At 40.4% G+C, this 23460-nt stretch overlaps 2 protein-coding genes across 3 annotated transcripts; one reads left to right on the forward strand and one right to left on the reverse strand.

Moving 5' to 3' along the window:
* Positions 1–6425: 6425 nt before the first annotated feature.
* xrra1 (X-ray radiation resistance associated 1) lies at positions 6426–17959 on the reverse strand. Its single transcript, XM_030069394.1, has 17 exons — positions 17170–17959; positions 15445–15629; positions 15272–15343; positions 15061–15133; positions 14859–14956; positions 14357–14505; positions 13849–13953; positions 11894–12012; positions 10050–10099; positions 9858–9941; positions 9677–9770; positions 9462–9580; positions 8573–8782; positions 7318–7489; positions 7128–7213; positions 6866–6956; positions 6426–6778 (listed from the first exon to the last, which is right to left on the reverse strand). Exons 1-17 carry the CDS (start codon positions 17258–17260, stop codon positions 6624–6626), a joined length of 1953 nt encoding a protein of 650 aa, XP_029925254.1. The 5' UTR covers positions 17261–17959; the 3' UTR covers positions 6426–6623.
* Positions 17502–22517, forward strand: neu3.1 (sialidase 3 (membrane sialidase), tandem duplicate 1). 2 transcript variants are annotated; one of them, XR_003929398.1, is made up of 5 exons: positions 17502–17573; positions 18025–18121; positions 18327–18566; positions 18663–20349; positions 20460–22517. XR_003929398.1 is itself a non-coding variant. In XM_030069395.1 (4 exons), exons 3-4 carry the CDS (start codon positions 18342–18344, stop codon positions 19659–19661), a joined length of 1224 nt encoding a protein of 407 aa, XP_029925255.1. In that variant the 5' UTR covers positions 17502–17573; positions 18025–18121; positions 18327–18341; the 3' UTR covers positions 19662–22517. The 2 variants fall into 2 exon arrangements, 1 of the variants encoding a protein (XP_029925255.1); XM_030069395.1 differs by having other exon boundaries at positions 18663–22517.
* Positions 22518–23460: the final 943 nt, after the last annotated feature.

The following is a 23460-nucleotide window of genomic DNA, read 5'->3' on the forward strand; positions in this document are numbered from 1 at the left end:
AGGGGCTTTAGCTTTTGAGTTACACCCAGTTATACTTAGAATACCTCAATAAAACGCTTGTGTAAAAATATATTCCCCAGAATTTTACTCCAAAGCTGAAGAGCTTTAAAACAACACGGGTTTTATAACATTCAATCCATCCGATTCAGCACCATCAGTTTTTGGCAGCTGGGGCATTCCCTGTTGGCCTTTTTTTTTTTTTTTTTTTTTTTTTTTTTTTTTGAGAATAGCTTGGCACACATATTTCTGCAGCCTTGTGACTATTTGAGCTGACTACATCTGCTCCTGATCAAAGCTGAGGATAGTCAGCCCAATAATGTCCTACGTAAACAAAAAATCATTGATCTCCGGACGTCTTTCATGCTAATGTAATGCACAGTGCATGGGACATGGCCCTTTTCAACTCTGACCTTTTAATACCAGTGATCCACCGGGCATTGTGGTCCGGCTCTATAGGGGCCCAAGAGGACGTGGCTGCGACACAGAGGAGCTCCACTGTGTGAGACTAAGCTCCAATGGGCTGGAAAATGGTATTTCTTTAGCAGAGAGTGGCAAATCTGTGCCATTTGGCACAGTCTCCTCATTACCATCAAATATGCCAACAAAGATCAAAAGAGCCAAACCAGGACCTGTAAAACACTGAAGACCAGGTGTTAGCCTGCTTAGCAGAGAGACGCCTATTGTTGGATCTCTCAGAATACTGCTATTGTTTTCAATGTTTGAAAGTCTTTAGTGGATCTAAAACAACACATTTCTGACATTGTTGAGTGAGATCACATCTTCATGAAATACAAAATACTTGCACTGTGTTCAGAATTTGAAATTCCTCCTTGATCCCAAGCCAGTAAAGTGGACATGTGCTTCCAGAGATTGGGGGTTTAACTTCTTTAACTGCAGGCAGAAAAAGTGAATTATTTGCATGCAAGAGGGTTGTGTTTTTTTTTTTTGTTTGTTTGTTTTTTTCCCATAGAAATGCCCTTGCTCCTTGCTCAAGAGCACATCAGGAGTGTTGGGCAGTGTATATGTTTTAAGAGCCAACCTGTGAAACATCTCCAGTCACCATAAGAGACTGAGCCACTTTATGGTCTGTGCTTGACGTTCAAAGTGATTTGCACCTTATAGCTTATTTTAATCATTTATTTATTTTTTACCTTCTACATACACATTCAGAATGCCTCACAATGAGAGAGCAGATGGGAGATCATGCATCTGTGATATATTTTATGCATAACAGAGAAGCAATCAGTGTTTACGGTTTATTTTGATTACGACCTGTTGGGTAATTTGGCCTATTGAGGCTCTGTACATGAAGTCCATTAGAGTGAATGTAATGCAAAACATTGGTAAAATAAGCTGCATGTGGTTTCAGTTGTGTTTGCCTTATTGTTTCTTTATTGTAGAGCTTGTAAATAAATAGATCTGTTTGAATGACAAAACAAACAAACAATTAATAGATAGACAGATACATAGATACATAGATAAATGAAAGAATTAAAAAAACAAAAACAAAAACAAAGACTGTTTCACTGCCACTTTTTTAGGAATCGCCAATCAATCAAGATCATAAACTGGTTAACAGCTTTGCAACAGTTTTATGAGGAAAACATTTCCAAAATGTGTAACTGCACCTTCAGATGATGAAGCACGACTAATACATGGTTGGCTGAAATGTTGAAAACGCAGGTGAAACAGTGTTGTTCAAGTAAGTAAAGGTGTGACTGCATTAATATTAGAATCATATACTTTCCTATAAGTCTCTTGAATGTATCTTGTAGTTTGATAGAAAGGAGTGAAGTATTGTTTAGGCACAAGCCTCAGAAAAGCATCCGGAGTCCAGTTGGGAACGTTCACCAAACAAACGTCTGGTGGAAATGTAAATGTCTGGCAAATGTCTGGCAAGACATGAGAAAAAGATTTTGGCGTTTTGACATTTACAACTAATCTGTCCAACAGAGCTCAGAGGACAGATTCAGAGCAACATGCCAAAGGAGAGTGGCAAATGGTCAAAGTCATAAAAGTCAAATATACGTGAGGAAATAAATAAACATCTTAGGCTCAAAGCAATGTGTAGGAATTGTTAAATCGAATTGTGAAAACTCACTAAATCTAAGAAATACATTTATTAATGAAATTAATGTGGGGGAAAAAGTAATTATCAACCCTTCTGTAGATGCATATTTAAATCCAGTCAGCACTTTCACTCTTTGTTTTTGTATTATAACCTGCTCTAGACCAGCTTCAGTAAAGGTATGAATTTACTCAATAGATTTTTTTTTTTTTTAAATTCAGACATACACTTAGTGAACATAAATAACAAAAGCCAACATTGAGAAAATCCACTTAGCATGTTTAATATTAATGAATTCAGGAATAGAAATATATCTACGCACGGCCCCTGTGGATGTAATAATGTGGAATCCCTTGATATATCTTCAAAATACCTATTGATTTATTCCACCTGGGCTGAACGTGCATTCCACATCTGCAAGCTGCTCTGAGGGACAATAATTGAAATCATACGGAGGACAAGACCATGAAATCAAGGAGAAGGAATGAACAAGGCAGGGAAACAGAAACAAAACAATAGAAACAATCAAATGGATTCCACTGGGAGATTATGGGCCAGACTACACATCACAGCTGCCTACATGCAACACGCTCGCTTACGCCTGAGACGCTTGTGGAGAAATGATAACCGGTTTGTTTTTGTTTGGTTTTTTTTTTATCAACATGACATCATCTGTCACCGTAAAGTTATCACGGGAGCGCCTTCTGCAGTGACGTTGATGAAGAGCTGATGATGAAAAAACTAAATGTAGTCACTGAAACTGGAAATGTGTTGTGTATCAGTCTGATATTCATATAGTTAAGTGATAATCAAGAAGTAGGTGTGTGTTAAATGGTTTTATGGCATGGAGTGGAGGCAAAGAACCCGGGAAATGCCTTAAAACCATTTAACACACACCTGCTTGTTGATTATCCCACCTTGTACCAAGATCATTTACCAACAATACAAAGAAAAGAGGAGGAAACAATATAAAAAAATAATGTTACTATGTTACAATCAGCGGATGAATTTAGAGCGGTGATTAAACTTGAGCCATACTACAAAGTGCAATAGACCCTTTTCACACAAAAGCCATTTTCCTGTGTTAAAAAAATGCAAATGTATAAAAGCAACGAGTATAATATGGTGTCATGATCAACCTGCATCAGTGTCACAGTGATAGGACAGCAGAGCGAGTGCCGGCCCAGTAGCAATTAAAAACACTCTGTTATGGTTTGGGAAAGGTTTGTCGTAATGGTTAAGGTTAGAAAAAGGTCAGGGTTAAGGTTAGGCTATGAAATGTTAGCTAACGTCTGCTAATATTTGCTTGTAAACATGCTTGTTCAAAACGAATACTGCTATTTACACGCCCGCCGGAGGTTGCATAACTTTAAAACGTACATATAAAACGTAATGAACTGTCCTTTGCCAGAGGACAGTCTCAAATTTTCTCACAGGTCATTGAGTTACATGACTGACTGTTTTTTTTTTTTTTTGTTTGTTTCTGTAATTTGGGCTTTTCTCATTGCAAAAAAGGTTGTGCAAACTATTGTGGATAATCTGTCCATCAGTTCAGTGTTGTCATAAGGAGCAAGGTCATATTTTAATGCTCTGAAATGAAAAATGAGTTACAGAGCTTGTTGGATGGTTTCATTTTGTAAAGCACAGTCCTGAGGAGAAAATCAAGTCCCTAAAAATGTGGTGAGGCTTTGACATGCTCCTAATGGATTTCTATAGCTGCAGACCTGACAGCGCTGAGAGCCGACCTCTACAAGTTAAATATAGTTCAGCTGTAATTAAGCAAAAGGTTGCCACACGACGTGGACCCCGGGAAGAGCACCTGTTGCCTTGGTAACAACTAATGGTGATCCAAATGAACAATGCACTTCAAACGGCTCCTCAATCGCCGCAATGCACCAGGAGCGGCCGCAACCTGTGCTTCTCACACACAGGTGGCCGAGGGTCGTATCTCAGAGGTTAACATCATCTTTTCAAATACTTTTCACTCAAAGTCATGCCTGGTGCAGATGTATGGTGGTCTGTGGTCTGTCCTCAAACACACAGGAATGCAAACACAAGCCAAGCTTTATAGAAAGGATAATAAATACAATGCTGAATTTATTAGACATGTACAAGATCATGTATACTTTCAAATCATTATTCAAGTGACCCTGAGTTATTGAAATTAAATTGCTGAATGAGTCAAGTTCGACATCAAAGCCCAGCGGTGAAAAAGTTTTGGTTCATGCAGCTTTTGTGCTCCATGAAGTGGGTTGGCATCAAAATCCAGCAGCCAGACGTTTCATGGAGGCTGAACCTCCTATACCAGACTTTTCTTTCAAAGGCATTGACGAGGCCAGTGTGGGAATATTAACTCCCTGGGAAACGCAAGCAGGCGTTTTGGACTTACATCCTAAGGAGCTTATAATCCCAGAGGCATGAATGAGGATTTCAACATTACAGTTTTTATAGTTATTAATTTAGCAGGTATTTATACATGTTTTTCAGATGGTACGGGTTATTTTGTAGTTTTCACATCTTGTTGTTAAGAGCTTTTACTTCAAAACTGATGTGTTAGAAGCACAATCTTTTAGAGTTGCCTCATCCATATAAAGAATAAAAGTTTTTTGTTTTTCTAATTTTGTCCTGTAAAGGCTGTGCAAATTGGGAGAAAGCCTTTGAATGTGTCACTAGGCCTAATGTCATTATTAATCAAAAGCACAGTTGAATGTTTTACATTACAAACGTATTTGCTGTAATCTCACATTGTGCTAAAAACAAAAAATAAATAAATAAAAATCACATGCAAGAACTGGTAAGGGGAAAAGAAAATCAAAGTTCACCACACGTGCATGGTTTGGAGAATTGAGGATGCAGAACCACAGTTTTTCAGTTCTGGTACCATATTTTTACAGATGACCTGGCCTCCACAGTCACCAGACCTGAACCCAATCGAGATGGTTTGGGGTGAGCTGGACCGCAGAGTGAAGGCAAAGGGGCCAACAAGTGCTAAACACCTCTGGGAACTCCTTCAAGACTGTTGGAAAACCATTTCAGGTGACTACCTCTTGAAGCTCATCGAGAGAATGCCAAGAGTGTGCAAAGCAGTAATCAGAGCAAAGGGTGGCTATTTTGAAGAAACTAGAATATAAAACATGTTTTCAGTTATTTCACCTTTTTTTGTTAAGTACATAACTCCACGTGTTCATTCATAGTTTTGATTCCTTCAGTTAGAATCTACAATGTAAATAGTCATGAAAATAAAGAAAACGCATTGAATGAGAAGGTGTGTCCAAACTTTTGGCCTGTACTGTATGCAGCGTATATGAGTGTATGAATGCATGAGTATTATATGAGATGTGCTTTTGATTCATTCTGTAAATAGCGCTGAGGAAGACTGAGTGCTAAAACACTTCGTTTAATAAAGCTACAACTCCTCCAGTGAGTCAACTTGCGCTGTGAAATTATTTCAAGCCTGTGCTCAGACAGCATCGCAGCAGCTGGTCACAGCAGGGAGTCAGTGTCTTGCTCAAGGGCACATCAGCAGGGTAGATGCTCGCTCTCTCAACGGCTGAAACTGATAACCTCCTAAGTCACCATACCGACCACCCAGTCTAATTTTAATTGAAAAATATAACTGGAATATGTAAGGACCGAGAAATAAAATATGAGGACAGTTCACTTTGCCCCTCGCCCAGCTGAGCCCCTGTCAGGTGAACTCTATGAATCCAGTCATGTAGCGCTGCAGCTGTTCAGCACCAGCACCACAAACCCAGCAGCGATATCAGGCTGCTGCAGACCTGTTAATCTGCTTGAGTCTCATTAGATTTAACTTTTCATTTGTTTATAGAGAATAATATTTTAGAGAGACAGCCAAAACTGAAGGGGCTAGATTTGCTGTTCCTACATTGTGAAAACCGTCCATGTTGCTGAAGGAATGGGCTGATGCATCAATGGACAAAATGCCAGAACACATCAGGCCAACCTCCTGCTTTTAATTCTTGGTTTTTAATCAATAAAGAAGAGCTTTCGTGAGCTGAATAAATTGTTGCAGCTCACTCTTGGGAGTTGCTGCCCATGGCCGCCTGGCCTGAAGAGACCAATTTGGTAGTGCCAGCGCACCACTTTGCATAGTTCAGATACACATTAATCCCAAACAATATGATGTTAGTATACAGATTTTAAGTCACTTTAAGCCACTTCATGGATGTGATGACATAAAACACTGACCAATCTGTAACTTAATTTTCAATTAACTGTAACTCAACAGTTTCATTCACTATAATGTGTCAAATATCAATCTAGTTTACATATCTGAAGCAATCCGATCAACACACACACACACACACACACATACACAAAGCCTCACTGTGCAAGATTCATTCACAAATGTGTGTTTTATTTTGGACATATGGTTGGTTTTCTACTCAGTGTGTATTCGGGTCTAGTCAAGAATTCACCCCTACAACACCAAAGTGATTCAAGACTGCGAGGAGGAAAACACAGTTTAGCTGAGTAACTATCAGACTTCAATAAATGGATGAGAGCAGCTGCTCAGGTGGAGGCTCAGCTGTTTCTACTTCTGGTTGGGGTTCCTCTCAGACTCAAGGCGGGCTGCTTCCTCCGTCATTGTTTTGTGGACCATCTTGAACTTTTCCTTTAAATCCTTCAGTAGCGACAGAGCTTCTCTATATTCTTGCTTGTTAACACTTGTGCCATGCAAGACACTGCCTGAAAAGAGGTAGGAAGTAAAACGTAAGAGAAGTAAAGTAAGTTGAAGTACGTTAAAATTCACTGTATCGAAAACGATGCGCATACTTAAGGCGATTCCTTTTAATGTTTTACTCTCTTTGATTTCCTTGAGCATTTCTTCAACCCTTTTGTATTTTGCATTTGGAAGCTTCTTAATCTGTGGAAAATGTTGTTAGATTTTTCTCTTAAATCATGACATAAAATGGCAAAATGTTCAGAGAGGATTCTTACAAACATATTTTCCAGATTAAATATAATTTGACCATAACAGTGTGAATCTGAGTAATTTAAAAAAAAAAAACAAAACAAAACAAAAAAAACAGCAAACCTTTCTGTGTCTTTCTCTGTATGGCTCTCTGAAAACTATGAGATTCCTCATTGTGTGCTCCAACATTCGAGTAGCTGTTTGAATTCCTGTTGGGAAAAATATCCATAAATATCTCCAACATAATATATTGTTAGGTCTTCAAGAAAATCGGTAGAAATATATCACTGCAGGCCTGTGGTGTATTCCTCACCTATGGGTACCACCACATCAGGATTTGGTTCTGCATCCATCAACATTCTGTAGCCTTCGAATTGCTCAGGAATGGCATCATCCTCGGTCCTCTCCAGGTTCTTGGCTTTTTCTTTCTCATCAGAGGGCAGGCCGGGCTCATAATTTTTGTCTGTCGTCTGTTCGTCTGTTGCCTAGCAATAACACACCTTGCCATGAAATACGTAGCTTTCACTGGAGGGAAAACTTAATTGAAAAGTACAGGAAATGTAGAAATATTGTGACTCATTCCATCATAGCCTCCAAATAATTTCTAGAAGACACATGTTGTCGCTGTTGTCTGGTGTTCAACTTGACCAGTATACATTATAAGATTATCTGACTGGTGGTGTATCTTTCTTAAGACATAAAGAAGCATGTAATCTTTCAGTTGAAAATAAAACATGAATATCAGCTAAATTAGAATTAAATTTGTATCAAAGTTTAAGAGTGGAAGTCCCTCCCTGACCCCCCAACAGCATTTGTTTAAATAATGAATATTTATACTGACAATTTGATTATCAGTGAAAACCAGTAGAAACAGTCTGATCACCCATCTCACATTTACTGTGTTTGCATGCAACTCAATAATCGGATTATTCGCCTCGCACAGGTAATTATCTGATTTATCAAATGCCATGTAAACAAGAAAGCCAATTTCAACAATTCGGGTGCAGGATTTTGAGAAATCAGCATAAGGCAGCTGGATTTCTCCTGGAGAAACCTCATCATTGTGCCATGTATGCCCTCATGGCAATTTCTGAACGGCTTTTTAGGTGTGCACATGTGCCTGGGGAGAGATGAATAAGGAAACTGGCATTATAAGCACAATAAATAATACACTAAGCACAATAAATACACACTTTACAATGCCTGGGAGAGTAAAACCTCTCATTGAAGAATCATTATTACTTTTATGTCAACATTACATCTGAAAGGGGGAAACCAGACTATTGGGGAGTGCATGTACACGGGGATTGTGAGTAATCAGAGTAAGGTAACACATATACACACATTATCCTACTTTCTGCCATAACCTGTTTCACAATAATCTGATTTCTTGTGGGCATGTAAACGTACCGGTTGTATGAACATTAAATTTAACCCTTTACAACTTTCTACTTGTTTCTAGTCCCAGTTTGACCTGGGAACATCTTTAGCCACAGCCATATTTTTAGCACAGCTGGGAGTTATTCTGATAAATTTAGTGACTACAATCCCAGGTGTCTTGTACATACCTGAGTCAAAAAGAACAGCTCTGCATTTTGACAGGTTTCACTGTTCTTGGCCTTGGATCGTCTCATAACAGTCCTCACACCCTCCTCAATCTTAGTTTGTGAAAAATGATTTGATGCATCTTGTTTCTCCCCTAGAGAACTGAGGAGAGATCTTGGACGTGCTTCCATTAATGGCGTGTTCCTTGGCATCTTTGGGATCCTTTCTTTCACCTGCAGCAACAACAAAGCGTTTAATCATTTCCCTCTTCCAGCCATAACAGACTTTACCAGTAGACACTTACACTGATTTATTGTTAGATGAAAATCTTGCAACTTTGGTTTTGGTGAAATATCCAGTGCAAAGTCAGAGGACGAGAGATGCAGTTTATCAGTGCTCTTTGGTGGGATACTGTTCCCAGTACAATGGGCTGTGGAAACAGGCTGTGGATTATATTGGGTATCAATGTCATTGTTTTTGGAAAGAGCTGTTGCTGTTGAGATTTTCACATGTGCTTTTTTTAACAATTTGAGCTCCACAAATGAATATCCATCAAGCCTCCTCGTACTGGGGCAGACTGGAAACCTGGAAACCTGGAAACCACCAAATCATACAGAAACTATCTGGACGGATAAAGTGCAGTAGGGATATGAGGGAAAATATCGTTTTTGTATTTTGGGTGACTTTTTCCTTTAAAAACTGGTCAATTATTTGCTCCTTTAAAGTCTATGAGCCTCGTCCTACTGAAACCCCTTCAAATCCCCTTTGAGTTAGGGTTAGGGAACTGAGAAACGCATGATCATCAAATCTTAGTTTCTGAAAAGTTGACATCCTAGAGATACAAGGATTTTTCATGATAACAGCAATGTCATATTTTTAAGTAAATGAGGTGTTTGATAAGCATGTCCAAACCTTCCATGTTGGGTCATTGCACACTCTCAGTGAGGGCTTTAAATCGTCTTGTGTCTTCTTATGCTTTACTGTTATACCCAGTCTTTCCTGAAGGCACAGCATCAGTAAAGGAAGGCCTCCTGTGTTGAGATAACATGTATTCCAGCATGAAAAAAAATTAAATTACTGTATAAAATCTTCCAGTTTTTGCTCATAAGAAAATAAAGGACACTTACCACATCTCAGCGTGGTCAGTGGGTTGGAGTGAATGACAATTTCACTGAGCTTCGGGAAAAGCCCCACAGCCAGCAGTGCTTCCTCCTCTGCAATCTGATGATGAAAACAGTAACAAGGCACATGAGTGCAATTTTCAAAAAGGATAGTGGGAGATCTATTTACACAACATTATTATTATACCTTATTTGCTGCTAAATTGAGGAACTGAAGCTCCGGCAGTGGCAAACCAGATCCGTCAAGCATGTGACTGACGTATCCTACGAGCTGACAGCACAAGTGTTCAACAGACTGAGTTTGAAAATATACACCGTGTGATCACAATCGTAAAATACACAGCTAGCTACACACTGGTAAAACTTAAAATACAGTCACCTCTGATGTTCCCTTGAAATTCTCATTAGTAGGATTCGACTCCATGTTGTCTGGATTTAAGACATGAAAAGGAGTAAATCAGATTCCTTTTGCTGACAGGTGGAGGGAGTTCAGACAGGCATGTCTATCAGTAAGTTAGTCACCTGACTGTTTTCACACTGCTGAATGGACGTCATGAGTTATAATCACTCCCACTGGTATGGGTTCATACAGTGGTACTCAGAGTCAGAATCAGAATCAGAATCAGAAATATAATACTTTATTGATCCCTGAGGGGGAATTGGATCTCAAACTCTCAAACTTTTTTCGGGAATGTACCCCTTTGAAAATATATATAAAGAGGTCCAAAACAGCGCCATCAGTGTCTGAAATGACAATCTGATACAGTAAATATTTTGTTGACTCTGTTTGTGCCTCCTTTTCACCACTTTCTTGTTGTTTTCAGCTGTATCGCTGCTACATTTCAACCACAAATCCACAAATTTCCTTGATTGTTGTCTTGGCTTCCTGGTCAAACTTACATTTACATTTGTTATTTGACGTTTTATAGAATAGGCTAATTATTTTAGGAATTATGCAATTTTTTTTAAAAAAAAATCTTGTGTACCTGATGCAGTACTCCAAAATGCCACTAGGGGTATACGTTTTCAGAAGCACCGGGTTATTAGGTCTGTAGTGCACCTTGTAGTAACTCAGAGGGATGTTATCATCTATTCCTATCCTCTGTTACTCTGAACCAATCAAATGTTTTAGCCACTGCCGTTAGCTTAGCTTTCATTAGCTACTTGGTTAAGGTTAGGAAAAGAGCATGGTTACGGTTAGGGTTAGGGTTTGTCATCACGGTTAAGTTTAGGAAATGGCAGAAAATGGTAGGTTGCTAACTTCTGCTACCCGAAAGCAAATACTTCCTTTGCTTGATTTGGTACGTGATCTCGGTTTGAGGGAGTGAAGGTCAATGCGATTGACCCAGCCATCACTCCAACCATCTCGCTGTACTGTGACACGGTACGTCTGGCTCCAGGGTCCCATCTGACTGGCTCACAGACTACCCTTTTCCACCAAAGAGGTTCCAGGGCTGTTTCGGAGCCAGTGCCTGACTTAGCACTGGTTCTTTGGTTTTCCACTTCCCAAGCACGGGCCAAACTGGTTCCAAATTGGTTCCAGGCAAGCACAAACTTCGAGCAGGGGCTAAACAGGGGCCAGAGAAAGAACCGATGACGCGCCCCACCACGCCATTGGTGGGCGGGCTTACAGACCAAAACGGGAACAGCGAACGCTATAAACGTAGTCGTCATTCGTTCCGACCTCGAATACGACAGGTAGCCGGCAATAATTGCGTTTTTCATGTCTGGATCGCAATGTTGGCTTGTGAAGACACGAGCAGTATTTGCATCGCTACAATTGGTCGTCCATTTGTCGTCCATGTTGGTTATTGTGATTCCGAGCGAGTGTCTTGCACACCCACGTGATCACGTTTTACGCTGACGTAATGACGTGGGTCTGACTTGGCTCCGCTTGGCTCTTGGCCGATGGAAAAGCAAACCGGTTCTTTGTTGGAACCAGTTAAGCACTGGCTCTAGCACGAGCACCAAACTAGCACCGGGGTGTTTTTGGTGGAAAAGGGGCAAGAAAGACAGACAGACTGACCTGCTAGAAGCTGCAGTAGAGACCCACTAACCCAAACACTGTGGGGGGATGACGACTGATAACATCCATTCAGCGGTGAGTCAGTAAGTAATCAGTTACCACAGAATATCTCCGCAGTAAATACCTATAAATATAAATACAGGCATAAACTTCTATCCCAGTATACTGGATTATGAGCCTCAGAGTGCACTGCTCACCGAGTCCCTGTCCTTTGTTTTGGCGCGTGTTGGGGGTCTGCAGGCGTTTCATTCTGTCCCTCCACACCAAATCTGGTATTTCTGAGATGCGATTCCCCTGCAGGTTCAAATACCGTAGCCTGTCTTTGACCATAAGAAAAACACAGTTATTTAGCGTTCTCAGTTGTAGACCAGAGGCTGTTGGCTGACACAGGCTGAAAAGAGTTTGAACTGTCAGATTTTCTCTCCTTAAACACCAAACTTCATTGTTTGGTGTTTAGAGATTAGAGAACTTTGCATATAAAAACATGATACCTTCAAGCAGCTGTGTTCTGAAAGGTGGCACACATTATTTTGGTTACTAATTATTTGTTTATTTATTTATTTAAATTTATTAGTGGTAGTAAAATCCATATCAAAGTCATATCAATACACATCGGCTTACGCAGCGGTCCACAGGTCAAGTATCGGAGAGAATTTTGCATGGCATGGTCTTTTGAAATTGCTTTTGTAAATTATGAATTGAAATAAGCTGAAATAATACAGATGTAGCGAGTAAATCTTGAGCTGTGCTTTTAGAGGACCCAACCATGTTAGCAGAGCCTGTCTGATATTGGATTGTTCCAAAAATAAATAAATAAATGAATTTAATTTGATTTAATTAATGAATCAATTAAAAAAGCAGAGCCTGTCTGACACTGGATTTTCAGGGGCTGGTAAAAACATTAATATTTATAAGTAAAAATCCCTTCTAACAGTGTTATATTTTTGCATACATAGACACTCAAGAGTCCTGAAATTTGATAATCCAATAGTTGCAAGAAAGATATGAATGATCAACTCTTTAATTCATTAGCCCAACCTACATGTGAGAAGTCTTAAAAATGAGTAACTTCCACCTTCACAATTTAGCAATGATGTTCTTAGAGGTCGAGTACTATGGTCCAATAATGGAAAAATACTAAGAATGTCCCTGTGTTCTGAGAGGAATTCGAGGAGGGATGAGTGCGGGGCAGGACGAGGACGCTGCGGCTCAAGAGGTGAATCAACATGTTGTAATCTCTTGCTGGTGCTCTGAAATCAAAGCAGCACCACTTCCATTTTTAGCAACAGCTGCTGTGGCCCTCAGGGACCCGCTTTGTATCTGAATATTTTATATCATATACATTCCTTTTTTTTTTTATCACATAGAACCAGTTTCAAAATGAATGTTTTTACTCATGTCACTGGAAATCTTAACCACTGCTCTAAGTTTTTGGTATAATTTATGTCTTGTCGTGAATAAGAGTTTTGCCTGTGCAGTTTTTCGTAAGTTTCCTGGAAGGAAGCGTGACAGAGGAATAAATAAAAAAACATTTGACAGACCTGGGATATAAGAGGGGCTTTATAGCAACAGGTGACTGTTTATAGAAATGTCCAATAGTAGGGGAAATAACCTGCACTGATGGGCTGTATTATGCACAGCGGGAGCTTTTAAATGAGGCAGATATTACTGCCTTGGCTGAATGCTGCTCAGTTGATTATTTGAGCTGGAAAATAAATATCCACACGACAGCATAAGAAGAATGACTCTCTGGCTTTCTTGTAGGCAAATGAATATATGAGGAGTGACTGTAACATTAAACATAACTGGTGTGGTTACAGTGCAGCGGATTGAAATGTTTGCGTGTCTTGCGATATGATGAAACTATACACTACATGAGACATTTCCAAGCCATCAATAATTTGATTTGGACAGTCAGCGGCCGTGCTGTGCTTTGTAACGTTGAGCTCTACTGAAGTCTGCCTTGGCACCAAAAACACTGAGACCCACGACTACAAGTTTAAATTAAAAAAAATGAATTGAATACAATGTTGTAAGGTTTCTGGAATGTTTCTAGTTGAAATAATATAGATGCTGCATTTCTTCTTATTTATTTATTTTTTTAATCTTTACAATACTACTCTCCATATCAAACTTCAGAATGAATTATGACCTTCTCAGGTTGGCAAGACTGCTGAAGACCCCGGAGGCCAGATTGTTTCCATCGAGCATGAGGACTTCAAGAGCTCTGAATGGTGCGTCTTCTTTTTTAGTTGGCCTGTGGGAGAAAAAAAAAACAACCACAAAACAGGTCACCAATACAATAAAACCTGCATAGCCATAAATAAACAGTTCCAGTGTTTGGCTGGAGTGGCCTGTGCAACTAGACCTGCAAAAACTACAGCTAATTTGGTGCTCAATGGAGTCAAAAAACGATGCGCGTGTGCACGTTTCCCCCACTTTGCGAGGAGGAGAAGATCAGTCCCTGTTGATTCTACTCACCATCCATCATCCACAGGGCACTGGGCAAATTATCCAGCACTCAGACAACCTCGCTATTAATCAGTCTGAGTCACAACATAAATACAAATTCTGATTGAAGTTTGAAAAAAAAATCCTGCAGCCCAAACTCTGTTACTAATCATCCCTCACTGTTGCCTAATAGAGCACAGGGCACTAACAGCTGTGTGAGGTCTGAGTTTGAGGAGCCCAGGTTAGAAGGAAGCTGCTGAAGCTCATTCGCAGACAGATCAAGCACTTTCAGCCGTGGAAGTCGACCGAGGGAGGCAACGTCATCAGCAGAGAGATGGTTGTAGGACAGATCCAAAACCTGCGAGGAATGAAATACAGCGCACTTACAGTCACAACAGCAAAAGCACCACTTCTCCTACTAATAATGATGATAATGATGATAATGTCATCTGACACTTTTACAAATACATCCATGAAATTTGATTGCTCTAGCACGAAATGTTTGGATTTCAGTATCTTCATTGTCAGCTTCATTTGTGTGTCTGGGCCATTTTTTTTTTTTTTTTAGCTGTGTGTCATAAAAACTCCCGCTGGCAAGCTATGACATTGACAGTCTGCTTTTAAAGTTTAGTAGAGGCTGGTTCCACTTTGTAGGAGTGAGAATGAATGTATAATTGAGATGTCAGAGCCGGCGGTGCACAGTCATCTTACCTCGAGGTGAGGAAAGTCAGCAGCATCAAAAGCCATGTTGCGAATGCCGTTCAGAGAGAGATCGAGCTCTATCAAAGAGCAAAAACTGCTGAAAGACCCTGCAGACGGAGAATGGTCTCGTTTTGAATTCATGTCAGTAAACTGCTTGAGTACAAAAGACGGGTTATTTCACTCGGGGTGAATATTTATAATGTGACATCACCTAAAGACAAGGAGTTAACAAATGCATTGATGTAAGCCACGCTGTCAAACTCCTTGAGGTCGTCCGGCTCGACCTGCACACAGTTCAGAGGAAAAGCTTTTACTGCATTTATTGTGTATTATTTCACAGCAGAGATGCCTCTAGTCCTCGCACACACACTACTTAAATCATTTTAATGGTGAATAAACCCTAAAAAGTCAGTCACTCTTACAGAATCCAGCCTCTGCTCGCTGATGTTAACAACACACAGCTCAGACGGCTCATCAACACAATGTAACCGCATCTGAAAAGTGAAACAAAAAATGCAGAAAGGTCAGATGTGTCCATATGCGATCTTATGTCAAATAATGATTTTTTCCCCACATGTAGAATTCATTCTCTTACCAGCAAGGGACCGTCGAGTGTATTGCCACGGGGAGTAACTGATACGCCGCCATCTGTCTTCGCTTTGTTTTCAGATTCATTTGATCTGGAATCAAGCTTACGATTTTCTTTTTTTCTTGTGGGCAAATTCGGTCTCTGGTTCAGGTCCACCGCCTTTCCGCGCACAACGAGCCACAGATTGGGGCCTAAAAATGTAATAAAGTAAAATAAAAATAAAAATTAAATTAAATTAAATTAAATTAAATTAAATTAAACTTAAATTACATTAATTAAATAAAGAAAAATAAAATAAAATAAATTAAATAATAAAATTAAAAAATAAAATAAAATAAAATAAAATAAGGTTTGTTGCTGTTTCCAGTTCACAGTTTTAGCAACACACAGTCTGGTGCAGAACAGAGGGAGCAAATGTGCATCACAGGATATTCACACTGTCAGCGGTCTGATGTGTAGATACATATCATTAGCTTTTCACATTATACCAGACTAACAGATGGAAAGTAACACATGCAGAAATGTGCCCAGAAATATGTGTGCCGGCTCATATACTGTGCAGAGATGTTTACAGAAATATGCGCTGGTCATTTGCATAGACACAGATCAGTTTGCGCCCGCAGGGAAGTCAGTGCAGTCGCTCAATCTGTGCTGCCTCTGATTTTCTGGAGCAAATCCAGTGACATTTGTGATTCATGTGCCCTCCCTTCGCTAATTTAAAAGAAATGAAATCATACAAAATAAGCATGGTTAATCAGTAAACACAAACAAACCAAATGACAAATGTAAACACTGGGGCAATCAGAAAAATGCCTCGCACACACTGATCGACTTGGGTCTGCTGTGAAATTTCTTGTAGATTATTTTCAGACCAATCAAGGTTGTTGTCGATGCAGATTACTAAATTTTGTTTGGAATATAATGTATATTCAGTTTTTTTTTTTTTTTTATTATTATTATTCAGATGAGATAAAGATGCTGACATGATGCTCACAAAACAACTTATGTTCATCTTTATCCCAATCTCAGGAGGGAAATATAGGTTTGCATATTTTTTTTTTTTATTAAAATGCATGAGATAAATTGGTACTTTAGTTTACTGACAGCCTGAGGAGGACTTCTCTGATTATAAAGTCAAATCATATTGCAAAACTGTAACACGTTCCCTCACAGACAACCTACACAGTAAATAACACTAACTAAGTCCTGTCTGCTTGGGTTGGCTGCTCATCTCTTGATTGTCTATCTCAAAAGATGGTCTAAATTTTGCAGCCACATGTCAGTCATCTCTCGGGGCAAACTTTGAGTTTTGGATCTCTGCATTCACGTGTTTCAAGTTAAAATGTTTTGCTGGCTCTTTTGGTGCATCCAGTCTCACTGTGGCATTAGTTACACAGCCGGTGCATTATTAGTTTCAACATATATCATATACCATCAAAGTCAACAGGACTAGTCCACACGCCTTTTAATTTATCATAATTTAAATGGCCAGACCCATTAGCTTGCAACTGCACATCAGCATCTGATATCACTTTGACATGAACTATTGGAAAAATGATCATCAGACTTACAGCAATACATTTTTAAAGTTATAATATTCCCATAGGAACTTGTAGTGTTTCATTTAAACTTCATGGCAATCCCATAGTCTTTTATATAGTTATAATGACATTGAAGCGTGATCCTGAACTAATCCTGATAATAATTTAAGATCCGATCAAGTTTACCCACCTGCTCCTCTCCGGCGGAGTATCGCCCGGGGCCGGAGACGCTGGGCAGACCGGCTCTGTCCAAAAACTAATTTAGAGAGTCCTCTTTGCATTTTTAACCATTTTGTCCAACTTCCAATAACTTGTTTCTCCCACAAATTGGCAACACGCAATTTGCTGCGGCTCTTGATTTGGAGCAAAACTTGCTATGCAGTATCCTAGCAACGTGTAAGGGGAGAGCTGTTCATCCCGTCCAGCTGGTGGCGCTGCGGAGCCCCGTTGGCTGTTTATTTGAAGACCACTGAGCGAGGCAGCGACACCGGCGAGCCAGTCAAAGATAGTAGGAGGTCAAGATGGACACCGTCTGTGCTGCCGGTAGAAACGAGGCTGGAGCAGACGCAGCGAGACTACACGCTGCTGTCGAAGGTATAACAACAACAACGACGACGACGACAACAACAACGAAACGATTGAAAATCTTAGTTGATAAAGCGATGATTCATATTTGACGTAAACTGTGTCACCACTTGTCAGTAATCCGTTTGACCTGTGTTCGGTCTTAGCTAGCAAGTAGCTAAGTAACCGAACAGTGCGCATGCGCACCAAAACACTCCGCATGTACGGCAGGCTGCGCTGTTATGAGCTTGCGTTTAAAGTAGACAGGCCTATATTGTTATTACATTGACACTGAAGTAAAATTAATGCTCGAAGAAAGACAGTGAACGAGAGTGAGTGTTAGCCGCTTCGTTTGGCTCAGTCAAAACACCGCTGGTTTAGTCTGGCGAGGGCTGTTTGGCGAAGACGGAAGTAAGGACGGCTGTATATTGTCGCTTCCTTATCGTCCCTTTTTTTTTTTCTTTTCTACAAATTAACTCAGGAACAGCGCCGTGAACATCACGGGATCCCGGATTAGTGTGAAATTAGCTGGTGAGATGCCATTCACACAGAGATAAAGGCCGACCAAAGGTGTGAAGGTAAGTGTCTTGTCGTGCATGGGCTTCTGGATGTCGTTTGTGTCAGTGCAGTCAGATGTGTCAGTCGCTCTTTCTCTGTGAACTTCCCCTGTAATTCTGTGCTGCAAAGAGACAGGGGCAGTGGGAAAAGAATACTAAGTGTGTGTGTGTGTGTGTGTGTGTGTGTGTGTGTGTGTGTGCCTGTGGAACATCTTGCTGTTTGCAGGAACTCTGATCCACCATGGGGAATACACCGTCGAAAAGTGGGAATGGAGAGGAACCGGCCAAAACAACTTTGTTTAAGCAAGACCCAACTGGGATAACATACAGAATTCCTGCTCTGATTTATCTGAGGCACAATCACACATTCCTGGCCTTTGCAGAGAAAAGGTCCTCTCCGTGTGACAGTGATGCCAAAATTCTTGTCATGAGAAGAGGAGCTCTTGAAGATGATGGATCCATACAGGTTAATAGTAATTACACCTATTATACATTTTTGTAAACTGGTGTCACCATGATCTGTGCCCATTGAACTGCTTGTTGTTCTGTTTTGTTTTTGCAGTGGTCGTCCTCTCAGGAGCTGGCAACAGCGTCTCTACCGAACCACCGCACGATGAACCCCTGCCCCGTCTATGAGAAGAACAGCAAAACCCTGTTCCTGTTTTTTATTTGTGTCCTCAGCAACATCCCAGAGCATCGTCAGATCATCACAGGGCGCAACAAGGCCCGACTGTGCTACGTGACCAGCAGCGATGACGGTCAAACATGGAGTCAGGTGAGGGACTTGACAGATAGTGTGATTGGCAAAACCATCCAGAGGTGGGCCACATTCGCCGTCGGGCCCGGCCACGGCATTCAGCTGGAGAGCGGAAGATTGATCATCCCGGCTTACGCTTACTACATCCCATTTAAATGCTTTTCCTTCCCCATTCCGTTCACGGTGCACCCGCGTGCGCTCTCAGTTTACAGCGATGACTTTGGCCAGACGTGGCAAATAGGCGTGATGCTTCAGAGAAAGTCATGTGAGTGTGAAATGGCAGAGATCATAGACCACGAGGGCAGGAGTCATCTCTACTGCAACGCTCGTAACACCGGCCGGTATAGGTGGGAGGCTCTGAGTGAAAATAGCGGCGTTTACTTTGACAAACCCCGCATGGCTCCGGAGCTTGTTGAGCAGCGTTGTTGTGGCTGTCAGGGTAGTGTAATTGGCTTCCCAGCTCCTGAATTTGTACCAAACGATGAAGCTGAAGGCAAAGGTGCAGGCGGCACATCGTTGCTGTCCCCCGATACGCAAACCTGGCTGCTCTTCACACACCCAACCAACAGGAGCAGTAGAAAGGACTTGGGAGTTTATCTGAACCGCTCCCCCCTGCACTCGTCAGGGTGGGACCCCCCCAGGATCATCCACAGCGGACCCAGCGGCTACTCAGACCTTGCTTACAATCAGGACAAGGAGCAGTTTTCATGCCTGATGGAGTGTGGGAAGGAAAGCGAACTTGAACAGATAGCGTTTGTGTCCTTCACCCTCAGTGATGTCATGCAGACGGCCAAAAAGAAATAGAAAGAAGAAAGTACACTGAGTTCTTGATGGTTTCATTTCAGTGTAAACAAAGCTATCCCACTCGCGCTCTTGAACATCCTCCTGCAACCTAACTGGGAATAACTCAAAGCAAAAGGCCCAAAACATGCTTTGCAGTATGACGTACACTAGGGCTGAACGATTTTAGGAAAAGATCTAACTGCGATTTTTCTGGCAGATATTGCGATTTCGATTTTATTCGCGATATTTCTTCAAATCAAGCTTCAGTGCAATATTCACCATGTACAGTAACAAATTTAAAAATATTACAAAACATTAAATGCTATTTACTCTAATGCAAGGATGAATAATAAAAAGGTAAGAATTGCGTCCAACATGTATTTATTGCCAAAAAACGTGCATGTACATTCTTTAAAGTCCTTGACTAACAGCAGTTATTACAACTGAACTAAAAGAGCCATATTTGACTGTCTTATTTTGAAAAAGTAGTGCAAAAAATCCTTAATTGTGTATAGTTGAAAAAATTTAATAAAGTAATAATAAATAATAAATAAGTGATAACACTCCACTTTTTTCAGCTCTGTTACAACTTTTTCCTCACACTCCGCGTACAGCTGTGGGATGGCAGCCTGGCTGAAGTAGGTGCGGGAGGGAATCATATCTTCTGTCCAGCGTGCGGAGGAGGTTTTGAAATCCGTCTCTGGTGACCGTGTTGACAGACACCATGTCTTTGGCAGTGTAGTGTGTTAATGCAGTTGTTATCTCCTGGTGTCTGCGGCTGCTCTTTTCATAGGGAGTTACACTAGCAAACGACGCTAGCGTTAGCATCAGACCTGTCCACGTGTAGCATGCCGCTTCTGATTGGTGAGCTTGACAGGGCATGACGGCGGGATGGTGGGGAGACGGCATGTATGTGTAAAATAGTTGACACAACAGATCCGGGGTCAGTCAGGAGCGCTGCAAAAAAATGCAGCTTTTGCAATCTCAAGATCGCATTATCTGAAATCGCAATTTCGATCAGAAAACGATAAATCGTTCAGCCCTAACATACGCTATGAAACATCTGTCTGTGTAAACTGTTGTTCAAGGTTGTGCAGATGATGATGCATGAGACTTGTGTTTTGTTCACTACTAGTTTATTACAAAAAAGATTTTTATGCACAGTATCCTGTTAGGAAGTAATTCAGATATGGGTGATAGCATGCAGCTGTAGAAGGAAAGGAAGTATTTTTATTTAATTAGATGGCCAATTTTAGCATGCCATATAAGAGTAAATGTGTTGTTTTGTTTTGTTTTTGTTTTTTTAAACAAGGTACGTGTGTGGCATGTGTGATGACCGTTTCATTCCTGTTTTTTAGTCATTGTACCCTCTAGGCAGTGGAGAGTTTGCCTACCTCTTATTTCCATATCAAGGTCATCCCACAGCCTGCAGAGTTTACCGTAGAGTTTGTTCAGTTTTTCTTTTTTCTTTTCTTTTTTTTTTCTTTTTGATGTTTTCTATACTTTGATTCACAAATGCCTTGTATCCACTGGTTAGACTTAAGCCATGTCATGGCCTATCTGGCCAAAAGCCTTTCATATTGTGGCCAAACATTGCCAAAGTGTGCCACACACTCCGACACAAAAGATGCACATTTCTTGATTCTAAACAGGATATTTCCTTTTAAACAGTCAGAAATGTTTGTGCGGCGTCCAGGTTACGATTTCTTTGGGGAATTAATTTAATCTCTGTTTCACTAATAACGTTCTGGGACAAGAAGAAAGAAGTTACTAATCGTCTGCCATTTGCTTTACTGTTCTCTCAATTTAGTACTTAAACTAAAAGCTGATTGTGTTTGTGAGATGCGCTTGCTTTTTTCCAGTCTTGTCTTTTGGCTTGTTCTTGGCTTGTTGGCTAATCAATAGAGGCACAAATTAAACTGTACCACACCACTGAAGCCCAGCAGGGCTAAATATAGTTGATGGAGAAAAGATCAATGCCACCTGTGGATGCTCTTACATTTACTGTCAATAAGTAACTTCTGTCGTAAGAACTTGGCTACTTTGCACTGTTGATACACTGTTGACTAACACTGTGAATTTTATGACTTATTCTTTTTTAAAAAGCAATATTTCACTTGGTTATAACTTAACTCAATTTTCTATTTTTATTTTTTCATTTTCCAGCACAGTTAACATTACTTCATTTAAAGGAACCTTTATACATTTGCTGCCCCTGGAACAGTAACTTGCTTACCCTCTTCAGCCATTTCTTTATTTTTAGTATTTGCATTGTTATATTCCAACAGGCAAAATTGCCTGTTTAAACAGGATGATTTAAAAAAAAACTCAAAGAACTCAAAGAAATGTAATTAAGCCCTGCTTTAGTTATATGACTATTCATAAACCCACATAAATACAAAAGCACTTAATGTTGAACTGAGATGAAACTTTGCAGTTGTTTTGATTTCAGTTATCTTTTGTTGCACTTCCTTTTTTATTATTTTTTTTATTATTATTATTTTTCACTTTATTATCTTGGTATGTTGTTTGTTCACTGTAAGTTAACTGCACATGGTGTTTGTTGTCACATTGCTTCTGCCACAAAAAAGTGATCTAACTGGGGCAATATATACTGCATTATTATATTCATCATGTAAATGAGATTTTTTTTTTTTTTTAAAGTGTTATGCTCACATCGTCGTGACATGACGTGTCTTTAGCTACCTCCACATTCCTCTTTACTTTAAGTCCTGAAGTTGTGACCAAAACGCCTCATGGTCCCCCATTCAGTGCTAGTTTGATGGTGTTTTTGTTGCCTGTTGTGGGAAATGACAAAACTTGCATGAAACATGTAATTTAGTTGAAAATAAATTTATCTGGTGATTGCTTGTTGCATCAGCTTGTTTTAATATTGTCGACACTTTCGGTAACGTTGCACTACATTTGATCTGTCTCTTACTGTTGCCACTTTCTACAAGTAATATCAAGTGTTTTAAGAGCAAAACTAAATCAATAAACAACTGACTAACAAGAGAAAACTCCAGTAGAGTGTGTAATGAAGGGGTCTGGTGTTGAACCCCGTCAGTCTGTGAGGGGAGTGTTGGGGAGTCCAGCAGCGGCTCAGAGGCAGCAGGAGGAGGTTTGGAGCTGGAGCATGTTAAAAGAGGATTTGTTGTGGAGAGACCCACAGGATGCTGGGCGTGATGCAGGATTTGATGTGCAGTCAGAGCCGTCGCAGGGTTTGGATGCGGTGCTGCAGTCCAGCTGGGATATAACAAGACGAGAGCATGGATGAGCGCTCGAGCTGAGGGCTGTGTGAGCTAACGACGGAGTGTGGAAATATTTGTCAGAGTAACAGGGCCACATCTAGCAAATGACATAATGTCCTTGTTGCCAAGGCGCTGAATCATTTCTGAATGACTAATTTACAAATGAAAACTAGTGACATGATTGCCATCTGTGGGTGAATGACAACATAATGAAAAAGCAAACCACCAGCTCAGTGTGACAACTTAAAGGAACAGTTCACCCAAAATACAGAATATGATATTTTCCCATTTACCCCCAGTGCAGTCTATCCATCCAGATAGTTTCTGTGTGGTGTGGCGAGGTTTCCAGTCTGCCACAACTGTCCTTATCTCCCCTCACCCTGATACAACGGAGCTGGATTGGTATTGTTTTGTGACGTGAAAACCTCAACAGCAACAGCTCTTTCCAAAAAACAAGGACAGGTACCACAGCCCTCCAGGTCTAAAGAGTTTTTCACTGGAGACCTCACCAAATCACACAGAAACTACAGTATCTGGTTAAATAAGCATCTATTCTCCATTTTGGGTGA

The sequence above is a fragment of the Myripristis murdjan genome, chromosome 14 (genome assembly GCF_902150065.1).
Source record: "Myripristis murdjan chromosome 14, fMyrMur1.1, whole genome shotgun sequence".
Taxonomy (NCBI): Eukaryota; Metazoa; Chordata; class Actinopteri; order Holocentriformes; family Holocentridae; genus Myripristis; species Myripristis murdjan.